The sequence below is a fragment of the Falco punctatus genome (genome assembly GCF_963210335.1).
Source record: "Falco punctatus genome assembly, chromosome: 14".
NCBI lineage: Eukaryota > Metazoa > Chordata > Aves > Falconiformes > Falconidae > Falco > Falco punctatus.
The window spans coordinates 22,245,807-22,270,250 of NC_137594.1; the positions used below are offsets into that span (position 1 = coordinate 22,245,807).

Sequence of the window (24,444 nt, forward strand, 5' to 3'; positions counted from 1 at the left end):
CCAAAACCCATCTAAATCTGGTTGTCTGCAGAGGGAGGAAAGCCCACCTGTCTGCCAGTGCTACTAAATCGGTTGTGTCAGCAATTTTCTGAGGACCAATGGTGCTCAGGAGGGGATGGACCTTAATCGGCTCTCATTTTCTTAATGCACTGGCAGATGGGAGTGGAGAGGACGTTGCTTTCTCCATCTCCAGTCACAGACGGGGCAGAGCCACCAGAGGTTTGCGCGGGCTGAGAAATTCGTTGGCAAGGGCGACACTGGGGGTGTGGAGCCATCCTCTGCCTTTGCTTGCTGGGGAGACTGGCAGTGAGTGGAGTGTCCCTGGGGAGTCCTGCCACCCTGGCTCTGCATCAGCCGCTGAGACCTTACTGGCACCAGGCACCGTTACAGACTCTCTTTACAAAAACATTTACTGGCCCTTAACAGGGGAAGAGGAGAACTGCTGGGTGGGGGGGTTTCACTCGAGGATCAACAATTGGGGTGGAGTTGACAAAGCCCTTGACAAAAAGGGCTTGATTTTTCAGTGCCGGTGTGCCAGCCACATGGCACCATGCGTGGAAAAGCACAGTGAAGCCTTCCACCCCAGCGGGCAGCTGCCAGCATCTGCTACACCAGCACAGCCACTTGCACCCAGGGCCCTAGGGAGGCTGGCGGCAGAGGTCTGCTGTGTCCAGAGCCCGGCAGCCCCTCCTGGTCTGTGCTGGACCATGCACGCCCTGTGTGCTCTGGTGGGACTGTCGGTGCGGGGCTGGAGCAAGGCGAGCCGCAACAGGAGCGAGCTGCAGGCTGCGGAGAGCATCCCTGCCCGCGGTGAGGAGGGTGAGCACCACGGCCTCGGAGAGTATTTCTGCCAGCCGGTGGGTGCCCTGCAGAGACTGGCCCGTGGAGGAAGATGCTTCCAAGAAATTGGACCAAGGCTGGCCTGGACAGGCCCACAGGTATGAGCGGTGGGGTGGTGGGGCGGTGGGTGAGCAGGGCAGAGTTTGAGTCAAAAGCAAAGGCTGGGGATGAAAATGCCTCTGGATTGACATCGTTTTCATGAAATGTGCCCGGACGTTTGCACACAGGCTCTCTATTTCTTCTGCAGCTGTTTCCCAAGGAGTTAATTAAGCAGCACTTTTTTTTCTGGTGGGCTGAAGATGAAGATAGCTGAATAGAGACATCTGAGCCCTGGAGAGCCCCAGTGCCACTTCGGCTGGCATGCTGAGTGCCCCAACCATGCCTCAGTCCCACCTTGTGTACCATTTCTTTTTCCAGCTCACCCTTATTTTTTTCACTCAACACCTCTCTAGGATCCCCAAATAGACCTGAAAGCCCAGGAAGGTTTGCATGAAAAAAGTGGCAAGCTGGCAGTTATTCCATGTCAATCTGCATAAACCCTCCTCCCTCTTCCTCCTGCCTGTGCTGCCAGATTTTCCTTAATGTCTCCTTGTTTTTCCAGTTGTGAGTGATTGCTCAAGGAATCTCCTGGCAGAGAGGACTTGGGTTCACCCTCACATCCCGCTCATCTCTAAGGCATATGCATGGAAATAGGGGTGTGGGTCTGCTCCTCTTCATAAAGGCAAATTAAATCTGCTCACGCAGTGCCAGGCGCAGGCAGCAGAGCTGAAGTGTGTGGCTGTTTAATATTCATTGGGCATAGATGTAGAAGTTTTCTTTTCTAAAATAGCTTTGCACAGCGCTGTGCTGCTCTGTTTTCCCTAAACCTTAGTGGAAGGCTGGAATTTAACATTTCCTTTGATTGTCTCCCCAACTTCCACTGGCTTAGCTGTGAAGCAGAAGAGCCTCACTGGGTATAAAACCTGCTTTGAGGACAGACCCTGGCACTTCATTTGAAGTTTTCAATTCTGTAGTCTGCTGCAACAGAAAGATGCCTTTGAAGCACCAGCACGGGAACAAGAAATTTTGCTTCTGTTTTGAAACAGGATGAGTTTCTGTGGCAGTTGTGTATCTCTTTGTGTGTTAAGTTTTAAAGAGGAAAAAACATTTTCCTCTGAAAAATTTTGGCAGGTAGATTCATGGATCTCTTTGGCAATTCTTCCTATTAATTGAGCGCAATTTTCTTCACCATCTCAATTGCACATTAGAAGAAAAATGTGAGAATTTGGTCCCAGTTAGTTCCACAATGATTAAATCATCATGAAATACCTTTCAGTAAGTTCAATTAGAAAGACCTCAGCTTTTTTCCTTGTTAAGTGGGAAGCTGTGATAGTATGGGGTGGGCTGGCATGCTCCAGCTCAGGGAAGATAACAGCAGGGAAGAGATCGCCCAGCAATGCATGGAGGCAGTGGGAGCATCCCTGCGGTGCCAGGGAAATGGGTGGCTTGCATGCAAACAGGGGCCTGGGCACGGCTGAGCCAGCACATCCCCAGGCTGTGGCCAAGGGGCTCTGCTGATGCCCACCCGGGAGCTGGCAGTCACCGCTGCCACCGGGCTCCGAGCTGCATCACCAGTGCGGACATAGGGACATCCACTGCATACAACAGGCGTCAATAATGCATGGGAGGGTAATGTTTCTGTCCCGCTGGAGGACTTCTGGTGTCAGAGCTGCAGAGCGGTGGCAGTACAGCATCCTGCACATCCTGGCCCTGAGACTTCACAGACAAGTGGAGTGGCTGGACCATGCCTGCTGAACATCCCTAGGGCACATTCAAATGTGTGGGTGACACGGAGTGCACAGAGAGCAGGGCTGTGGCCCTGCCGGGCTGGACTCACAGTGGGATTCTGCAGACAGCTCGATATCGAGCAGTCAAAGCTGGTTAGCAGGGGGGCTGTTTAATTTCATAGAAGAATATCTGACCTTGTTTGCATATTCTTCTCTTTGTCGGGTGCAGCTTTTGCATTGTAGCCGGGATGCAGCTGAGCCCATCTCATGTCTCACCTGCCATCACAGTATTTTCCTTTACATGGATGCATTTACTTTATGACCACAGGAGTATTGCCCTGTAGAGGCTGTTACTGATTTACCTGTGCCCATTTTACATGCCTGTGGATATTATTAGCAAGCCCTGCATTCCTCCATCGGCCGCTCCCCACCCCAGCACAGCACGGCCACTTACATCAGCCCCAAAACTCTTTCCCCTAAATTATTCAGCATTACTGCCTCAGCTTCATTTCTTCTCCAAAGCCAAGTATACATTGGAGGGCACTAAAAAGAAATGATTTTGCTGAGAACGGAACGTATTTTTTAAAGGAGATGGCTCCCAACACTTTTGCCTGTGCAGAAGAAAGCCTAACCCTATCTTTGCACACCCTGTCACCAGTGTCACCCAGTCAGGGTAAGGGGCTTGGCGGATTCACGGGGGCTTGGCCTCAAGGATAAAATGAGAGGCAGAAGTAGCAAAACTCTGAAAAAATCCCAGTAACCCACCTGCAGCTTCTGTCTTCATACATTTTTTTGTTTAAAAAAGAATTGCAGAAAACACCCGAGGTCCTGAGCATAAGGTCGCAAGGATGCCATGTAAGTGCTGGCCAGAGGACCACCAGTGGGCTCCTGCTAGACCAGGAACTCCAGGAGTTCCTGCTCAGGATGCAGCGACCTTTTCAGCACAGCCTGAAATTTGATTTGCTGGATAAAATGTCCTGGATGGAATGCACTTGGTATCAAGCTGTCCCCTCGCTGGGTCCGCTCAAACCGGCAGGGCGATCCTCCAGCAGATGGGGCAGTTTCAGCCTTGGCCGGGCCACCTCGTACTTACTCTTAGCCTTGTTTCTAAGAAGTGCTTTATAAGCAGGAGCTCATACTGGTTAATGCCATGAAACATTAATGACTTAGCAGGTGAGCTGCAGTCCTCCAGCAGAGCCGCTCACAGCTCCCCAGCAGCTGACGTGGTGCAGGATGAGCCTGGTGGTGCTTCGCTTATGGGAAGCACCAGCATTAAAGCCAAACCCCCGCGGTACCTGAAGCCAGCTGCAGAACATGACAAAGGCAAAAGGTAGGTGAAGGGGAGACACGGAGGCTGAGGTTTTGGTTGGTGGCTCTGCAATGCGGTCTGAAGTAAGAGATTCAGAGGGGTGGAAGAGCCGCCTGTCTGATGGCTGCTACGCCTTGCAGGCACTCCCCTGACTGAGCACAGCGTACAGTTTTTCTCAGCCTGAGCACAGCACGTTGAAAAAGATGTTGTTTTTGTCATTTGCTTGATAGAAAGGAGATTTGCATGGGGGAGACGCAGGCAGAGCCGAGCCGCAGCGTGCAGCAGCTCCCAGCCGGCCCGGCTGGCTCCTCGGCTCCGCACCAGCTCCCTGCTGCCCTGGGCTGTTCCCTGCCACCCCAGCAGCCCCAGCCTGGCCTAACCGGCTCGCGGGGCTTGGCCAGGGGGGCTGAGCCAAGCAGCTGCCGAGCCCCCCACCACCCTCCGAAGTTGCTGCTGCGGCCAGCAGCATCCCAAGGTGTTGGATTTAGGCAGCGATCCTTGCAACGTCTCTCCCCAGCTCCAGCTCTCCACCCATCTCAACGCAACCCTATCTGAAGGATCAGAGCCTCCAGGCTGAATTAATTCAGTTGGTGAACTTTAAAATGAGTATTAAATTTCTCAGGAGCATGCTAAGACTTAATTAAAACTCCTATCTTTGCACAAAACGGCGATGTAGGAATGCAGGGGGGTTGTTCCTGCTTTGGTAAGCACTTCATGTCAGCTTGGCAAACCGTGCCTCAGCAATGCCGAGAAATCCCCTCACCTCCTCGAGGAGGAGCAAAATTAGAGTAATGAGCTGGGTTGTAATTAATTGTGCTCTGGGGACACATTCTCATGACGTCTGGTGCTTCCAATGGGGGGGAGCATCCCCATATACAAGAGTGTTCAGGTATGCTCCTGCCTGCATCCCTGGCCTAGGTTACTGGGTTGCTTGAAGGAAGGTGAGTGACAGTTAAACTTTTGGTGGGATTTGGGACATTTTTTAACTGTCTTATAGATGTAGGTTAAATATTTGCTCAGGGCAGAACAAATGCCTAACGCAAAAGGCCCTGCTCAGCGATGTGTTTTAATTGCTGGAGCTTCCCTTCAATCCAAGTAAAAGGCAAATTAACCTCTCTTTTTAACAAAAATGTCTGGGCTAAAAGCAAAGAGCTAAAAATGTGCCAGGGTCACCGTCCCTTGGCAGCATGCCCCATGGCAGGCCAGTGCCACTGGTGCTGTTCGTGGAGGGCAGTGTCTGAACACTGATGGTCGTCGATATATCGAGCCTTCCCGCTACCTGCCGGGTGCTCGCAGGACCTGCGAGCTGTGGCAGTGAGACCTGCCAGCTGCTGCCTTTTCACTGCCTGCCTGCAAAGTAGCATTTCTAAAAATACCTCCAGCGATGTCGTCAGCTAGTGCTTGCTCAGGTCTCAGAGACGTGACATCTGAGAAAAGGACTGGAGCATCACTGGGGGAGCAGGCTGAGATTATCCCAGCCGGAGCAGATGAATCCCTCCAGAGAGGGGCAGGCGAGCAGGGCACCCGCTGCCTGCACAGGCTCCCATGCTGCCCCCGGCCCACCTGGCAGCAAGCAGGCATCCTCTGGGGGTTACGGCACAAATATCGTTGTGGCCAAGGGAAAAGAAGCTGGTACTTGGCCACGAGCATGGATCCAACCCTAAATAACCCCACTTCCAAATCTCTGGGGATCCTGTCCCTGGTGTACTGGGGCTGGTGGAAAACTGTGCCATCCTTGCTGAAGATCAGCCCTGCAGCTCAGAGGGGTGGGGTTTTTAATACTATTTGAATATGACTGTTGGCACAGACCACTTTCTGCATCTCAGATTTTGTTCCATGCTTATTCATTAAGTTATTTTTCTAAACAGGGGAATTCACACATATGCCTAGTTAATTTAGACATATTTGATGTAATTGATACAACTTACATACATTGCATAATAGCAATGCCATTAAAAACTTGAAGCATTCAAAAGCCAGGAAATTACTTACCAGTTAAAGTCATTTACATAAACATTTATATTACCCTTACAGCTCGTAAATGAAGTCAGTGATGATACGGCATTACAGTTGCTATGAGAAAGTAGAAAGTAGCTTTATGTGTGTCAATATTATCACCAAACCAGACGAAGGAGCTGCACAGTTAATAGGGTATTTATGCAAATCAGCACAACTGCTCAGGGGCTCTAGGGGTACATATATGTACTATATCCGTGGGTCTGTAGGCACCCCCGCCCCATCCATCCAAGCCAAGGTCTCTGCACTGGGAACATCAATAAAGCTCAGCTGAGGTGCAGGGGAGGCGCCGCTTTGCAGAGCCTGGGAGGTTTGCGCTGGGTGTATTTCTGCTGCGCTGGCTGCGGGGGGGGAAAGCAGCCAGCGCAGCACAGAGGTGGAGGCAGCTGCCAGGCCAGCACGGCCTTGCTCAGGGCCTGGCTGTGCCAGGGGTGTGGGGTATGGAGGTGACACTTCCCAGACCCCTTTCCCTGGGGTGAGTGGCTGGAGCAGCTTGTGTGTCATGTGGGGGGGGGGTGTCTGTGTGGGTGGGTGCGTGGGTGTGTGGGTGTCTGTCCATCCATCTGTCCATGTCCCGGTGCCTTTCCATCACCCCCATCCATGGGGCTGGCTGGTGGCAGGGGATGGGGCAGTCTGTCCTGGGCAGGTCTGAGGCTACCCAAGAGGGAGATGCCAGGATGGAAGGACAAGGCCAAATCCTGCTCCAGACCTGGCCAGGAGTGAGCGAAAGGCTGCGACTGAGTGTGACGGGGTGGGAGGTTGAGGAGCCCTTTCCTGAAGGGCACACAGCCCACTGGTGGGCACAGCCTTCCCCTTCCCAGCCCCGCAGGGCCGGCACCAAACCCGTGTCCCCCCGAACCCAGGCAGGACCTGCACACCCCACGGGTCGGCCCCACAGCAGGCGTGCAGACGTGAGCCATAGGCACGGGGCACCCGCCACCGCGGAAGCCAAGTGAAGTTTTGTTGTGGGAAATATCCGGTACTGCCAGTTAATTACCATGAGCAAGTCATGAGTAACTTGTGTCACCCAAACCAGCCATTAACATAATGATTGTATGTGCAATACAGACAGGTAGATACAAATCACACCCTAAAAATGTGTATAAATTATATTTAAAGCAGAATTTTTTATTGCCTTTCTGACACCAGGGCCTTTGGAGAGGTCTCGGGGCACGTTGTGCTGTTTTCTTCACGCCTGTGGGTTAGAAACAGGTTGTTTTCCCGGTGAAATCGGTGTCCCTGGGCCCCGGCGAGCCTGGGTGCCGGCTGGCATCTGTGCCAGTGGATGCACCGGTGTTTGGGAGCGGTGGGGACGCGGCGGGAGGCGAGGGCAGTTTGTCACCTCCAGTCCTTAGCGTGTGGGTCACCAGCACTATGATCACCTTCTTGGTGGTGCAGGTGGCTCTGTCCCTATTGTCCCCCAGGGAAGAATGCTGAGCTGAGCCGGGGTTTGGTGTCGGAGGAGAGGGGCAGGAGCACCCCAATGAGCTGTGTGCCAGGAGGGGTGCGTGGGCAGGATGGGGGGTACACCGGGGCTCCCCGGAGAGCACCTGGCTTGGGCTGAAAAAGGCCGGGGACACACCAGGGGTACCAGGGACACACCGGGAGCCCCCCGGGGCTCTGTCAAGGGGTGCTCGGGGAGGACCGGGGGACCTGAGGGTCGGGGAAGGGCCGAGGGGCCGCCGGGGGCACAGGGGGCTCCCCCCAGTTCCCCAGGGCTCCGGCGACAGGGGCTGGGGACGCGCCGGGGGCTCCCCCGGGCCCGAACGGGCCGTGCGCCCCGCAACCCCCCGCCCGCCGGAGCCGGCACCGCCCGGGGCAGGGCGGGGGGGGCAGCCCCGCCTCCGCCGCCCGTCGGGGGGTTCCGAGAGTTTCCATAGCAACGGGAGCGGGGCGGAGCTCGGCGTTTCCGTTACCGAAGTGCCCGGGAGGGCGGGGCCGGGGCTGGCGCCGGCTGTCCCTCCGCTGCCGCCGTCCCGAGCCCGGTGAGTGGCCCCGGGGAGCCGGCACCAGCACCGCCGGGAGGGGGGCGAGCCGCGCCGCGCCGGGCCGGGGCTCCCTTTGTCTGTAGGGGGCTGGGGGCGCCCGGCACGGAGCACCTGGGGCGGCGGCGAGAGCACGGCTCCCCGTTAGCCTGCAGTGGGCGGCGCCGCTGGGGTGGCACCGGCACCGGCGGGGCGCGGGGCGGGGCGTTGCTGGGCCTCTGCGTACCGACCGGCACCGGCACCGGCACCGGCACCGGCACCGGGGGGCGCGGGCGGGGCGGGACTGCGCCTCCTGCGCACCGGCACCGCCCCGCTGCGGCTCCCGCCCGCGCCACCGCGGCTGCCGGCTGGGAGAACAAGGGACCCCCGTGGCGGGCGGGGCGGCACCGGGGCTCCGCACCCCCTTACCCCGCCCAGACTCCCCCGGCGCGGCGGCGGGCGAGGGGCTGCGGCCCGGGCCCGGGGCTGCCCGCCGTCGGGGAGTTCGGAAATAAATAACCCCCGCTCGCGGTCAGGAGGAGCCTGGAAGGGCTTCAGGAATGAGTAAATTAATTGCAGACACGGTTTATGTCACATCCGCCGGGAGCACGGGGGAACCCGCGGCCCCGGGAGCGGGACTGGGGCAACTTTCCGCGGGATTCGGGAGCCGGGGCGGCCGGGGCTGCGGCGGGGGGTCGGGGCCGGGGGGGCGGCCGGGCTGAGAGGCCTTTCCTTGCCCTTGTACGCAGGGGTGTCACCGCGCCCGGGACCCCTGTGCCATGATCACATCCCGCACGCCCTGGGACCTGGGATCCGAGCCCGCCGCGGGAGCCGTCTGGGAGGCGACGGCCCCGGCCCCGGACGGTGAGTACGGCGCGGCGGCTCGTCCTGCCCTGGGGCTCAGCCGGCGCTCCCGCCCCGTGCCCGCCCGGGAAGGAGAGGCCGGGAACAGGCCAGCCCGCATTTTTCACATTTCTTTCCGGATGAAGCTTGGGATTTGAGAAACAGAGCCTCGGAAGCGGGCTGGAAGCGGCAGACAGCTAGGGGGTGCGCGGAGAGGGATGACTCCATCGCCCTCCTGGCCCTTCCGCGCGAGAACCTTGGGCACAGAGGGTAAAGTTTAATATGTAGGAAAGCAAACGGGGCGATAGGCATGGCAGGGAAGACACAGAGCCCTCGCTTCTCTGCTCCTCCCCAGCCTCGGCTCCTTGTCTCTCCCCAGCGCAGCGGCACCGCGGGTGAGTTCAGCGGGGGCTTCTCCCTGCCGCGGGCGGGGGGTGGCTGCGCGCACCAGCCTGCAGCCCCTTGTCGGGGAACAGCCCTTCCCCCCTCCCTGCCAGGTTTTGGCAAAGGGGGAGGCTGACACACACACACCACCCCCCTTACTTGGGCTTTTTTTGCTGTTGGCTTCAGCGTCCGCCATCCCTATGGGCTGGCAGCAGCTTATCCAGGCGCTGCTGCTTCCCTGGCTTTTGGGCCAGCCCAGTGGAGTGCTGGGGGCACCAAAGCCCCCCGAAAACGGGGTTTCTCAGGGCTTCCTCTGCCCGTGCCAGGGCAGGGGAACTCGTCGCCTTTTATCCGGGCATTCGCCACTGCATTGGAAACGCTCAATTTTCATGGCTCGCAAAATGTTACGGCTAATTATAGGCTGAGAAGTCCAGAGCAATGGACTGACTTCGTCAGGGCACATCTCCCTCCAGATGCTGCTTCACAGCCTTTGGCCCAGGTGCCTGCGGATGATTTTAGGGGAAAAAAACCCCTGCATTAGTGGGGTTTGATTTGTGGCTTGTTGGTTTTTTCCTTGCCTGCCAGAGAAGCCATTTGGCTGCCCATGATGGTGGCAGCACTTGTAGCAGACAGGTGGGGAGGGGACACAGGGTCCCCAAGCAGTTCCCATTGGGATGTAGCCCTCGACGGCCACTTTGCCCATAGCAGAGGAGGACACAGCCACAGGGAAAAGCTCCTCGAGATGCTGTTTTCCTTCTGAGCCGCAGAGGAACTGCTGCCCTGTCTGCTTTCAGGTTTGCTGCATGACAAGTAAAGGAAATATTTGGGGGCAGCAGAGGGAGGTGACACTGGCAGGGTCTGTCTGTCTGGTTTCGGTGATGCAAGCAGACTTCAGCAGCTTTTCCGAGATAGGATCGCAGGAAGTGGAGCAGTGTGGTGAGGGGCAGGGGTGGGATGTCCCCAGTGGGGGGACGGATCTGGTCCTGCAGACTACAGACGGATGCTACACCCTAAATTCTCATTACTAGTTGTTGGCAACTAGTCTCCACCCCCTGAAGGGCTAATTTTTCTAATTAACATAATTAATATTTTTAATAAAACTTATGCACTGTCTCCACTGTGCCAGTGCAGTGGTGGCAGCAGGGAGGAGGAGGTGAGTTTGCCGAGGGAGGCCGAAGGCTGTGTCTGTCCTGGGGTCTCAGGTTGATCCAGTGACACTTTTTGCTCCGTCTCAGGCTGTGGGCAGGACACGCTTGTCACCGGGAGCAGAGTGGATGCCTCTCCCCAGGTTCCTCTGCTGTCTGCACTGGTTAACCATAAAATCCTCAGTGTGAGGTGGCCGAACACTGCAAACCCCTACAGGCTCTGCCAGCCTTTCCAGGTGAGGAGTGCTGGGCCAGCCGTGGCTCGGGTGGGGAGGGTGCTTTTGGGGTGGTGGGAAGGCTGCCCTGCACCCTGCTGGGCCATCCTTGGTCCCTCCCATCACTGCAGCCAGTTTCCATCTTGATCTGGCACTGCATGCCTCAGAGCTGCTGCCCGGGCAGGGAGGGAAGAGTATCTCCAGGAAGTCAGAAGGCATCAAAAAATGCCAGGGAACAGCCTGGAATAACATTTTCTGTGTCACTTCTGGGTCATGTAGGCAGGAGAGCTCAAGGCAGAAGGGGGATAAGAAAATGCTGTGCTGTGAGATGGTGTTTGCCCATGGGATGGCTAGTAGGAAGGCTACTGTGGCCAGGGACAGTGTTGGGACACGTGGTGTACTGGTGTTGCTGCCGCCAGTTCATTCTGGGCTTCAGGCAAATTGCCCTTCCTTAAAAAGAAGGAAAACACCTTCTTATCTCACACCAGCTTTGATGAATTCCCTCTGGCAAAACCCTCCGGGAGTCTTAAATGTAGATGCACCGCAGACACACAGCTGCTCCAGGAGGATGCTGCTGCCACCTCCTTCCAAATTACTCTCAGAAATATTTGGCATGTGCCGGGTATTCACCCCTCTACTGGGGTGAGACAGGTTTCCCCAGCATCAGTGGCCTGCGGGGTGAGGCCATGGGCTTTGAGATAAGATACAGATAAGAAAAGGCACTTCTTGAGTGGGGCAGGGAGCGATTCTGCGAGCTTGGCCGGTTGGCAGCTTGGCTTTCTAAAAGCATCCATGCTGTAGTGCTTTTATAAATGGGGATAAATGCCCCACCCCCCCCCCCTCGATTTCCCACCCTCTGCAAGCAAGTGATAGATATGACAGGTAAAGAAATTCGGGACCTTCTCTGTATTCCTTTGCCTCCTTCTAGCTTCTTTTCTGGTTGTTTTGGAGCTGTGCTCCATCCCACAGAGCATGGCATTACTTGAGTGTTCAATATCACATTCAATCCTGCCTGGAAGACAGGGTCCATTTTGTGTTGTTTTTTTTTTAAAATGCCATAAAAAGAAAAATAGGTAATATTCAGTATAACTGTGTGACCACGCTGAGGGAAGGAGTTGTTCATGGAGAGAACTAAAAGCAACATAGTGAGTTCATCGTGGCAGCTTCCCAACCCTGAAATCCCTCGGCGGGAGCGTTTCTCCAGGTCCCGCTGTGCTGTCCTCTGCAACCTCCTCCCTGCTTGCTCCTCCCGGCCAGCCCGGTGAAACGCTGGCTGCCGACACCGTGACCATCACAATGTGAATGGTTGCTGCATCTCAGCTCTCCATCCTGTTTCTTCTCACGGACACAGGTCCTGCGGGAGAGCGGGGGCAGGCGGTGGGAGGAGAGCGGGCGCCGGGCCCTGGTACCAGCCACGGAGGAGCCGCCAGCAGCCCCCTGTGAGCTGGCAGCTGCCACGCCGGTGCAGGCAGCCTCTGCCATGAACCTGGAGAAAGCAGGTAAGGGGGAAACTGGGATATGGCAGCAGGATGGGATGGGCACCCGCTACCTGCCAGTGGGTACTGGGGGGACCTCTCCTCTTTCAGGGTGAACATAGACATGCGGCTGCGCTCACCACGGGGGGATCGGGTCTCGGTAGAAAACAAACACCAGCCAGCTGTCGGGTGACACCAGGCAACTGATAATTTATTTAACTGGGTGAACAGAGCAGGTGAGCGCCAGGAAACCCACTGCTCTTTCCTCCCTTCTAAGGAAAATGTAATGTTTGTGGAAATGCTCGCAGTGTGCATGGCTGCACCAGGGCGGGTGAATCCCTGTAGTTCCCCGTCTTTCTCCATTGGGACTGAATTGTGCAGGCTTGTCAGGGCGCATTTCGGGAGCTGCTCCTGGCGTGGTCCCTGGCTGCATGCCCGAGCATCTGCCAGTAGGGATGCAGGAAGAAGGACATGTGTGGCAATGGCAATGGGGCAGACCTGTGGAAAGGGATTGCTTTACAAATGGGTTTCAAAGCATTTTGGAAGCCAGGAGGGTCAGCATGCCGTGCCTGCTGCGCTCAGACCCATGTTGCCACCAGCATGTGTCTGTCTGGCAGAGATGTAATGCATGTCCTGCCAGCATCTCCTCTCCCCGAGGATGCCCTTGCAGGAGAAAGGTGTTGGAGCAAGGAGGAGCATGTTATTTGTGCAGGATCACCCCTGCCTGGCAGTGTGACTGGCAGCCAGTGTTGTGGCTTTGAACTTGGCTCTGCCTTCAGTCCCAGCCAGGGTTAGCGTGGATGATGTGTGCAGATAGGTGATGCGTCCGCAGGAGTCCTGGGGCCTCCTGTAATTTTGTCTTATCCCTGCATGCTCCCCAAGGGGCAAGTGCTGGCATTCCTGTTAACTTAAGAAGTTTTGGGGTCGGTTTTGTTTGGCGTGGGTTTAAAGAGAACTTCACCGTCTCCTGCCTGAGCTTTTGTCGTGGAAAGGAAGAAAAGCTGGCACCTGTTATGCTCTTTCAGGGTGTCCAGCCCAAGACACGAGGACAGAATCCAGTGATCACTTCTGCAGGTGTCGCTGGTTAAGTCCCAGGGCATGCAGTCGACAGCAGAGCTGTGGTTTGGTCCCAGAGTTGCATTTTTTACCCATTCTGCTGGCTTTTAAACTCCCTTTAAAGGTAGAAGGTCTGATTCACAGACACAAAAAGTCTTGTTTCTTGTATTCAGGATGTTTCCCATAAGGCGGGCAGCACCTGCCCGCAGGCAGTGAAGCAATTCCCAGCATCGCCTTCTGCCTTTAAAACCTCAGGTTTCTGGTGGCAGCAGATGAAATCCATGGCAGGCAGGGAAGGGCGCCAGGCAGCCGGGATCCTGGCCACCAGCTTGCCCGCCACAGTGCCTCATCCCCACATTGGGAATGAGTCAGGCCAGCTCATTTCTTCTTGGGAACTACCAAATCACGTAGGGATTCATTTGGTAGGCTCTGATGTACGGCCAGGTTGGCTTCTGTCAGCACCGGTGGCTCTATTAACATGCAGAAAACAATGTTTAAAATAATACTAGGAAGGTTAGGAAGCCAAATGCACAAGGATTAGGCAATACAGCCATTCAGGGTACCTGTATATTTTTAATTTGGCTTCCATTATATTTGTGTGTAATAACGCAGTCTTTAATAACACGATCACATACTGGTTTTCCACCGGCACCTGCTCATTCAGAAAAAAGGATGCCGGGATGAATCAGAGCGCCGTGGTGAAGGCAGTTGTTATCTGAGTGAGGCAGCAGCATCTCAGCGTGTGATGGGGCTGGGTCACAGCACGGTGCGTGGGCAGGCACTCTGTGTTACGGCCTGGGATGCTCTGCTGGCATTGGCAGGTCCCTTTGGCTCCCCCCCCCCACCTCGGCCAAATCCGGCAAGACCCCACCCGTTAGCCTGACTGACCTTGGTCGTGGTCAGCACCGTGGCACTTGGGATGCATCTCCTGACATGTCACTGCTCTCCACGGGACTTCTGTGAGTCAGACTTCCCGCAGCCCCATCTCCGCCACAGCCCCTGGGGACTCATCCTGTAGCTGGCATCCTGTTCCCTGGCGAGGTGGCCGGATCCTGACTGGCTCAGTCTTTGCTCCCACTGCAGGAGGGAGGCTCTGTGGTGGAAAACGTGCCAGCCTGCCAGCAGCCCGGCCCTTCCCAATGATCCAGAAGGTGATGGCCTCCATGGCACATCTGCAGGAGGAGAAGCTGCAGCTGCAGGAGGAGCTGCTGCGGCTGCAGGAGAAGCTCACTGCCCGGGAGAGCGACGAGCTATCCCGCTCTCTCCAGCTGCAAGGCCAGGTATGGTGGGGACAGGGGGGCACACTGGGGTCTCCAGCTTCAGGCTATGGCTTGGCCAAAGTGCCATGGCTTGCAGTTAGTGAGGGCCGTGCTTGAAAGCATAGGACCTCCATCATGGAGCATCTTCTTGGCTCAGGTGCGTCGGTATGGTCTGGGAGCCGGGTGCTCCTGAGCGCTGCGGCTGTCCTAACTGGCTGAGGCTGCATCTCCCTCGGGGTGCTCGCAGCCCTCTGACTGACGTTATAACGCTGGCAAGGGCGCGTGGCTCCTTGGACGTGATGTGGCTGGAAGGGCTTTGGGCATCGGGGTTGCAGCCCTGCAGCAATTGTCCATCCTTCCAGCACAGGACCGCCACTGCAGGATAAGCTTGTTAGACCAACCCAGCGGATTAATTTTAGTGGCTTTTGAGAGTCAGCAGGAGGTAGAAAGTTGAACATGAAGGCACAGAGTTGTCTGCCAAAGGGGAGAGTGTTTTGGCTGCTGTGACCAGACCCCCCCCTCCCCAGAAACTATCTACTGTGCTGGTGTGGCCGCATTCTCAGTGTGAGGACCTGGGTCGTCCCAGGGAGATTGAAATTCTGGCTGCTTATAAAGGCATTTGCATGTGGCTGTTGTGGAAGCTGTTACAGTCAGGTTCTGCTTGTTCCACGGGTGTCAAAAAGGCGGACGTAATTGTCCTGCGTTTGGTTGGCATACTCTGCATGACACAAGCGTGAGCGCCAGCAGGATCCAGCCCTGCGCTGGCCAGTTCGGCAGCAAGTGCAGCCGACGCCGGCCAGAGGGAAGTGCTGACCCGAACCCCCAAAGCTCGGGGATGGCTGGGCCACGGCTTGAGCCAGATCCGGCTGCCAAGGAGTCCCTGTCGCCTCCAGAGATCCGGATGCAGCTGGAGATGCCCGAGCAGGTAGGGGATGGAGGTGCATCAGCATTTTCAGGTGCCACTGGCACGGGGAGCGGTGGGCAGGCTCTGGCGTGCACATTTGCTGGCTGGGGTGGCGGATTCCCTGCAACGAGCCACGGCTCTGTCTTCTCGGTCCCTCCCCTCTTTTAAAAAATACTTGGAAAAAATACCTTAATCATGTACCTTCCTGAACGGGATTTTTCCACTTCAGCGCGAGGCTGGTGTGCTCAGCTGCTGTAGCAGAGGAGACTTGCTGTGGAGGGAGGGAGGCAGGTTCTGACACCAGCAGGAACCAGTCGCTCGCCGCAGCTCGTAGCCACAAGCACGCCGAGCTGGCCCGCAGAGCCCCGGCCGTGCCCTGCCGAGCGCCCGGGCTGCACAGTGGGGGCTGCACAGTGGGTGCTGCCCACCGCACTGCCATCTCTGCAAGGGCATGGCTTAATGACTTATTAATTACAGCACTGTGTCAGCACATCTGCATTTGTTATTAATCAGCAGTTCCTAAATTATCATCCACGGAGGCCCAGGTGCTTAGAAAAAGCTGGTTATTGGGATGGGGCAATAGCCTGCTGCATCCCAGCAAGAGGCTTGGCGCTGGGGCGGCTTTCTGGTGCGGGGAAACCAGGAGCCAGGCTGGGATCTGGGGGATGAGGGTGAAGCACATGGCCAGGTCTGGCTTTCCCTGGGGTGGGTTTTGGGGAGGTGGTGGTGCTCACCCAGCGGCTGTGGGGTTTGGGGCACAGGGCCAAGGGACAGAGCAGCCAGGCAAACCGTGTAAAAACAGCCCAGGAGACTGCTGGCTTTGCCAGTCACTCACTGCTGCATTCGTTTGAATAGCTGCATATTTTCCAGGGAGACTTGCTAGCCCCTGCACAAAAATTTGAGGATTTCTGAAATTCACCTGGCTTTGGACAAGGGCAACCTAGTCCCCGTGGGATGGGCAGGTGCCCAAACAGGGGTGGCTGGGGAGCATCCTCCTGTCGGACTCAGACATGCAGTCTACTTGAAGGGCTCCTGCTCCCTCTTTCTCCCAAGATGACTTTCCTAGAAAGAAAAATAAAGAAGGTGAAGTGAAGCTGTGTTGCAAGGGCAGGACAAGGCACTTCTGGTTCTTTAAACAAAATTACAGATGGGTTTGGTTTTTTTCCTTCTCCAAATACAATGCTTTTTTTTTTTTTTTTTTTTTTTTTTTAAATAATGATCTCTGCTAATGCTCAACATGGACAAATTATACCCATGGTCGAACAAGGTCGAAGCAAGGCTTTCATTAGTGCTCGTTTTAATCAGCTCATGTGAATCAGGCGCTCAGAGCAAGGTGGAAAATTAAGGCATAACAAAGGTGTGAGCCAGACTGGATGTTGGTGGCCTGGGTGGCACCGTGGGGTCTCCTCCAAAAGCTGCTGAGATGCCTCCTCGTTAACCTTGCCTGTGTTGACAGGTTGAAAGTCTGAAGGCGAAGCTCCTGGAGCAGGCGCAGGAGATCAGCCGGCTGCGCTCGGAGCTGGTGAGCTGCTGCTGGGCTTGGGCTGAGCCAGCCCTGCCCGGGGGGACGCTGGGGCTGAGGGGCCCTCAGGAGGGAGGGGGCTCACAGGGGGGGCACCCTAGGGTGCTGCAGCCTGGGGCAGCCCTGCTGCTGTGGACAGGGGCCAGCAGGCAGAAGCTTGTTGATGCAGCGGGCTGGGGGGTCCCCGGTGTGGCAGGCGGGGGCTCCCTGTAAGGTGGGCTGGGGACTCGCTGGGGTGCAGCAGGCCGGGGGGCCCTGGGGTGCCTCAGGCTTCCACCCCCTGCCATGGCAGGGCGGCACGGATGCGGAGAAGCATCGTGACCTGCTGGCGGCTGAGAACGAGCGCTTGCGGCAGGACATGAAAGCGTGCGAGGGGGAGCTGCGGGAGCTGCGGCGGCAGCAGCAGGCGCCGTGCCGGGATTGTGCCCATCTCCAGGTGAGTCGCTGGTGGTGGCGGCGGCGGTGGCAGCAGGGTAGCTAGCAGGCACCCATGGGTGACATCTCCTTGACTTTGCTGTTTGGGGGCCAGGAGAACGCTGAGCTGCAGGAGCGGCTGTCCCAGCTGCAGCGGGAGGCAGAGGAGACGCGGGCCAAGCTGGCGGAGCTGGATCTGGAGGTGCAGCAGAAGACGAACCGCTTGGCCGAGGTGGAGCTGCGGCTCAAGGACTCCCTGGCTGAGAGAGCTGAGGAGGAGGAACGGCTCAGCCGGCGGCTGCGGGACAGCCAGGAGACCATCGCCAGCCTCAAGTCCCAGCCCCAGCAGATAAAGGTGAGCATCATGGGGCTTTCTATCTCTTCTGGCTGGGCAAGGGGAGCTGGGCTGGGTGCCTAGCAGTGCCCAGTGCTACCCATCCCTCTGCTCTGAGCGCTTCGGCACAGCACTGTGATTTTGTAAATTGTCCTCCCTCGGGCAGCACCAGCTCTGTCCTGGGCCCCTTGGGTGCTGCTTCCCCAGTATACTCCATCTCCGGGTGGTTTTCCTCCCAGTACATCATCAAGACAGTGGAGGTGGAGTCAGCCAAAGCAAAGCAAGCCCTGTGTGAGAGCCAGTCCCGAAACCAGTACCTGCAGGAGCAGGTGGGGATGCAGAGGCAAGTGCTGAAGGAGATGGAGCAGCAGCTGCAGAGTTCCCAAAAGATGGTGGCTCAGCTCCGAGCTCAGGTCCGAGCACAACAGGTGTAAATCAGAAATTGCCCTGCCTGGCTGCATCACGGTTCCTGCCTGCATGGTGCTCGCCGTGTGGTGCAGTGCGGCAGCCGGTGGTCACTGACTCGGAGTTTACACCGCCCTTGTGCCTCTCCCAGATCGTGATGTATGAGGCTGAGCTGGAGCAAGCCCACGGGCAGATGCTGGAGGAGATGCAGGCAATGGAGGAGGAGAAGAACCGTGCCATTGAAGAGGCATTTTCCCGTGCCCAAGTGGAGATGAAGGCAGTGCACGAAAACCTGGCAGGTGAGGAGAGTGCAGGGGTCTCACAGGGTCACCTGGCTGGTACTGGGGTGTTGTGCCACCTGCGTCTCACCCTGCCTCGTGCCTGCAGGCGTCCGGACCAACCTACTGACACTGCAGCCAGCGCTGCGCACCCTCACCCATGACTACAACAGCCTGAAGCGTCAGGTCCGCGACTTCCCCCTGCTCCTTCAGGAGACCCTGCGGAACGCCAGGGCTGAGGTTAGCTCCCCTGTGACCACCACCCCGGCTCCCCTCCATGGAGGGTGGAGATGCTGGGGGGGTCACTGAGCCGTTGGTCTCCATCCCCCACAAGATTGGCCAGGCCATCGAGGAGGTGCACAGCACCAACCGGGAGCTGCTGCGCAAGTACCGTCGGGAGCTGCAGCTCCGCAAGAAGTGTCACAACGAGCTGGTGCGGCTGAAAGGTGTGCGGCAGGGGCAGCGGGTCCTGTCGTGGGAGTGTGTGTCCCTGAAGGGGGGCAAAAGGGACAGGGCAGCATCGCCCCACTGCACCCCAGCACCATGGCTTGGGTGCTCCGTGTCCCTGTAAGATGGTTGGGCTGGTGGTGGAATGCTTTGGTCGGCAGTGGGCTGCAGCATTCAGCCCACCCGGCATTTGATGGTGACCGGGGGCAGCAGCAGGATGCGCTGGGGCTGACACCATCTCTGCACCCCCCTGCCCCAAGGAAACATCCGTGTTTTTGGGCGAGTCCGCCCCATCATGAAGGAGGATGGCGAGGGTCCAGAGGCGGCCAACGCGGTGACCTTTGATGCTGATGATGATGCTGTCCTGCATCTCCTGCACAAGGGGAAGCAGGTGTCCTTTGAGCTGGATAAGGTCTTCCCCCCACAAGCATCCCAGGAGGAGGTGGGTGCTGCCATCCACACTGTTGGCGTGAGGGGGGACGCAGCCACCTTCTCTGAAACAATCTGGTCCCTCCCAGGTGTTTCAGGAGGTTCAAGCCCTGGTCACCTCCTGCATCGATGGCTACAATGTCTGCATCTTTGCCTATGGGCAGACGGGGGCAGGGAAAACCTACACAATGGAGGTGATTTTGCCTTTCCTTCCCTCTTTTTCCTCAGCTTCCCATCCCACGGTGCCCAGTCTTGGCATCCTCCCCTAACCAGGCTGGGGGCCAGCTCGGCCCCAGTGTGCGCCAGTGATGCTCACTGCTGCTGCCCAGGGGCTTATGCAGCTCTCCCCCCAAAGCTTTGCTCCTGCTCAGAAAAAAATGCAGGAGGGTGTTCTCCTCCCATTTCTCACCTCAATCCATCAGGGAACGGCAGCAAACCCAGGAATCAACCAGCGGGCCCTGCAGCTCCTGTTCTCCGAGGTACGGGGCAAGGCGGCCGACTGGGACTATGCCATCAGTGTCAGCGCTGCCGAGATTTACAATGAGGCACTCAGGTATTGGGCGGGGGGGAAGCTTCCTGGTGGGGTGAGCAGAGCTGCTGGGCTGCTGGCATCAGTGGGCATCACCCCACACTGTTCTCCCCATCCCACCAGCCCTGCCTTGCCCACACAGCTTGCTCCCAGGGCACTGGGTACTGGATTTGGTGATGCAAGGGTTTATTTTGAAGGTTTTTTTGGTGCACGCCGCCCTTTCAGAGCACTCTTCCTCAAGCTCCATTACTTATGCAGACTCCCAGCCCTGCCATCGCTCCTGCTCCCCCAGCTCTGATGCAGCGGCTGGGGCATCTTCCTCTCCACCGCAACTGCCCCCGCCCCACCGAGACATTATATTTAGAAATTACTAACTGGGAGCTGGGAGCATGAGAAATGTTTTCCTCCCCTGCCCAGCCACGGGCAGGAGGGGCCGGGAGGAGGCTGGGAGTGCATCCATGTGGATAACGGGGACCAGGAACAGCAATAAAGAACAGGGATGAGATCATGGGCTGGGCTGGGTGGGAGCAGGCACCTGGGCAGCCAGTGAACCCGGGTCTACAAATACACTATGCAGCATCCCCGGGAGGAGACGGCTGCACTGGCAGTGCTGGCACGCAGCCCTGAGCCGCGGCAGGGGTGCCGTGCATGTCACCCCCATGGGGCAGGGATGGTAATGGGTACTCCTCTTCCCACCTCTTCCCAGGGACCTGCTGGGAAAGGAGCCGCAGGAGAAGCTGGAGATCAAGCTGTGCCCTGATGGCAGTGGGCAGCTCTACGTGCCCGGGCTGACCGAGTTCAGGGTGCAGAGCGTGGAGGACATCAACAAGGTGCAGGGAGATGGGGGCAGCGGGAGCAGGAGGGTGGTGAGGATGAACTGGGGGGGGGTGTGTGTGCCTCTGCTGCATGACCCCCGGGTTCAGGAATGTCTGAAGCATTGGGGAGCGATAGAGACCAAAATAGGTCTCTGGGTGCGATGTGACGGTCACTGTCCCCTGGGGTGGGCCATAGGGGGTTAAAAATAAAAACGTGGGCCCCAGGCAGCTCCGGGGGGAGGGGGGGATTAGCAGGATGCTGGCTGCCACCACAGTGCCCTGCCTGTCACCCTCTGCCTTCAGCGTGTCTCCCTGGCTGAGACCTGACTGCAGTCATCGCCCCAATGGACCAGGCACTTTGTGCAGGGCTGTTGCTCGAGTTACATCCCTGAGCATTGCTGGGTCGCGGGGGCTTTGTGGTGGGTTTGGGGCAGGCTGGCCTCACCCCCCACCTCCCTGGGCTCCCCCAGGTCTTCGAGTTTGGCCACGTTAATCGGGCAACGGAGTGCACCAACCTGAACGAGCACAGCTCCCGCTCCCACGCCCTGCTCATCATCACCGTCCGTGGCCTCGACCGCAGCACAGGGCTCCGTACCACAGGTGGGTGCCATGCAGCAAGCCCCTCACCGGGGTGTCTGGGCCACGGCCTGCCCAGGGGTGTGTGGGGCTGGGCGCTGATGCCAGCTGGGGGGGTTTGGCTGTGTGCCCCTAGGGAAGCTGAACCTGGTGGACCTGGCGGGGTCGGAGCGAGTTGGGCGGTCGGGCGCAGAAGGCAGCCGGCTCCGTGAGGCACAGCACATCAACAAGTCCCTCTCGGCCTTGGGTGACGTCATTTACGCCCTGCGCTCCCGGCAGGGCCACGTGCCCTTCCGCAACTCCAAGCTGACCTACCTGCTGCAGGACTCACTCAGCGGTGACAGCAAGACTCTGATGATGGTGCAGGTAGAGGCTGGGCACCTGGGGCCTGCTGGCACCCCTGTGTCTGGTCAGCATGGTTTTCGGAATGGGTTTGGTCCCTGCAGGAGGGATGCTGGAGGAAGGAGCTGGGCTGGGACCAGGGGACTGGGCTTGCCCATGGGGACACCCCTCCGGTCTGTAACCATGGTGCCAGGGGCAGCTCTGTCACTGTCTCTTCACCCTCAGACAAGGCTGAGGGTGTGTGTGTGTGAACTCGGAGGTCCGAGGCCCACAGTGCTGCCCTCCCTGCCTGCACATGGATGCCATCCCTACGGGCACGTTGGCATCTCCCCATCCCCTCTTGCCGAGAGGAATTTAGGCTCTGGCAGCTCCTCCATTCCTGTCCTGTGACTCTCCCCTTGCCCCAGCTGCCTGCACCCACACCGAGCGCCCCGGGGGTGCCTGAGCCCCTGCCACCTGCTGCAGCTTTTCCCAGCTGTCCCTTGTGCTGGGGCAGTTGGTGACAGAGGATCTGGCTGGCTGAGACGCTGGCCCAGGCACGGGTGAAGGGGGCTATCCTGGGAGCGGCAGGTTAATAATAGCATCTCGCCGGTCCAGCACGGGAGCGTTGGCGGGGGCAGGGGAGCGCTGGGGGCACGCAGGCGGGCGGCAGGGTGACGTTCTGCCCGTTCCTGCCTGGCTGCAGGTCTCCCCTGCTGAGAAGAACACCAGTGAGACGCTATGCTCCCTGAAGTTTGCCGAGAGGGTTCGCTCCGTGGAGCTGGGTCCTGTCTCCCGCAAGGCTGAGCTGGCCTCCTGGCCCAGCCAGGAACAGCTGGAGGTAACTGGGGGGGCAGAGGAAGGGCACCAGTGGCCCCTTCACCTCAGGGGCTCCCCTATTTTGCCCCCGCATGTGAGCTGCAGGGCAGTTTGCTGTTGGGTGTTCCCCTGGAGCCACCTCCATTGGGGACCATCCCCTGGTGGGACACTGGCTGTCCCCAGGCAGCAGCCCCTGGCCAATGCTGCCACCTCGGCTCTTCCAGACCCTGTCTGGCAGCAGCCCCAGGGTACCCTAGAGCAGATTTGGACGCTGCTACCCAGGCGGGCACATTCTGCCTGCGAACCTATTCCCTGTGCCTTCCCCGGGGGACTGGCATGGGCTGACCCTGGGGCCGTGCCCCATCTCCTCCCAGGGTGACTCACCAGGGACTGCAGCAGCCCCTGGCCGGGGCCACGCATCCCCCAGCCCGGGGCAGCTCTCCGGCCGCGCCGCCTCCATCCGCAGGAAGCTCCAGACCTCAGGTGGGTGGTGGGACACCATGGCCCTGCTCCGCAACCCAGGCACCCAGCCAGGGTCCCTCCAGAGGAGGAGGCTCACACTGCCAGCCTGTCCCAGCCACGTGCAGGGTGGGGGAAAACAAAAGAAGATTTGTAATCATCCCATTAACCGGTTAACTCATTAACTAATTAGCCATTGGGAGCCTGGTTAGCACTCTGGTACTTAGCCACTGCCAGTGGCTTGGGGGTGGGGGAGTGATAGCAGCAGTGCTCCTGGGCTGAAGCTCTTTCCCCTTCGATTTCAGCCTGAATTAGGGGCAGCCACGGCTGCCAGGTGAGTGCCTGCGGCCGGGAGCCGGTGGAGGGCTCTGCTTTGGCCCGGCTTCCAGGGCAGGGCGGGGGTGCTGGGCTGTGCCGCTCACGGGGATGCTCCTGGGGACGCTTGCAGTACCAGCTCAGTGCAGCACCTGCTGAAATGCCATTGGGTGGGGCTGGGGCAGCGGTGGCTGTGCCCCCTGCCTGGCGTGACCCACACGTGTCTCCCCCACCAGGGAAGCTGAGGCCGGTCCCCGTGTGACAAGTGCCAGCCCTGGCATCAAACCCACTGCAGGACCCAGCCCCTCACGGTGCTATGGAGAGCTGGCTGCTGGAAGATGTGAAGGCTTCGGTGCCGTTCCCTCATACACCAGGACCCCAAACCAGAGGGTGACAGCACTGCCTGGACTGTATGGATGTATGGATGGACATCATGAGCAGCACGAGGCCAGGGTCTCCCAGCAGCTGGCCACGCATCTCAGAGTGGGGGAGAGCGGTGCTGGGCAGGGATCTGCCCCCTCAGACACTCAGCTCTGTGACTTTTTAGCTTTGCCGGAAAGATGTTTTTAGCCAGAGTGGGGAGCTGCTGGGTGCTCCCTCTGTCTCTCCAGCTTTGTTTTTACAGGAGTAGAGGTATCTGGCTGCAGGGGGTGCTTAGAGCCAGGTGAGCCCCGGGACATGTCTCTGCTACCCTGGCCACAGCTTCCCGCCAGACTATGTCCAGGCAGCTGCCCACTGTCCTTCAGAGCAGCACTTCCTCTATTTTAAGCCAGAAAAAAAAAATCCCAGCAGCTCCTTTCCCGGTAGGTTTGTCAAGCCCTGTTGTTGCATGAAGGCAGCCTGGTGCCCTGCATGAGCCGAGCCGCCACTCACCGTGTCGCCAGGGCCCTGCACCAGCCGCCCTGACACAGAGGGCGAGCGGTCACGGAGCTGCCCGCGTTACATGGCACCGGGATGGATTTAGCGGTCTTGAATGAAGCTATTGTGAAGTTATTTACCAGTTGTCTTGTCAAGAGAGATCACAGTGTGATCAAGATGAAAGTGTTTGAAATATTTATACCCTGTTTACATGGTCTGGGAATGGAAAACGAGTGGAAAACAAACAAACAAACAAATGCAAACCTCCAGCCCAAAAGCCTGTTGGCTTTTGGGAGAGCAGCTGGCAGGGGTATGGGAGAAGATGGCACTGCTCCTTGGACCTCTGAGGGGACACCTCCTGCTGCTGCAGATAACTGACTGGATGCACTGATGGCTCTTTCCCACCACAGCCCTCTCCTCTCGCTCTTCCACAGCGTATTCTATTAAAAAAAAAAGAAAAGGGGGGGGGAAATAAATTTAGCCTTTTGTAAGATTAAATGTTTCTATGTATTTTAATAATTAAAAACAAAAAATCCTGTTTTGTAACAAAACTTATTTTAAATAAACTGTTAAAGCCAGTCCTGCACTGCTGTTATTTCCCTGCAGCAGGTTTAAGCCCACTCGGGGTGGATGCTCCCTCCCTCCCACTTGCACAGCATCTTCCCCACAGCTGGAAAAGCCTGTTAAGTCCCTGCTCTTGCAGCTGGTCCTCTTGTAGCACAGCTCCTCACACTGCAGCTGCTGGGC

The 24,444-nt window shown here is 57.8% G+C and overlaps 1 protein-coding gene across 8 annotated transcripts; it reads left to right on the top strand.

Annotated features, from left to right (window-relative positions):
- Positions 1-24,275, top strand: KIFC3 (kinesin family member C3). Of its 8 annotated transcripts, XM_080410928.1 has the most exons (22): positions 1-938; positions 8,645-8,759; positions 10,358-10,503; positions 11,834-11,981; positions 14,079-14,293; positions 16,633-16,698; positions 16,991-17,134; positions 17,228-17,467; positions 17,686-17,859; positions 18,003-18,150; positions 18,239-18,369; positions 18,464-18,575; positions 18,837-19,018; positions 19,095-19,199; positions 19,428-19,558; positions 20,241-20,364; positions 20,820-20,949; positions 21,062-21,291; positions 21,953-22,087; positions 22,440-22,548; positions 22,830-22,858; positions 23,076-24,275. In XM_080410928.1, exons 1-21 carry the CDS (start codon positions 99-101, stop codon positions 22,832-22,834), a joined length of 3,630 nt encoding a protein of 1,209 aa, XP_080267054.1. In that variant the 5' UTR covers positions 1-98; the 3' UTR covers positions 22,835-22,858; positions 23,076-24,275. The 8 variants fall into 8 exon arrangements, with proteins under 8 accessions (XP_080267054.1, XP_080267052.1, XP_080267055.1 ...); XM_080410926.1 differs by lacking the exon at positions 22,830-22,858; XM_080410929.1 differs by lacking the exon at positions 22,830-22,858 and having other exon boundaries at positions 17,054-17,134.
- The last annotated feature ends 169 nt before the right edge of the window (positions 24,276-24,444 follow it).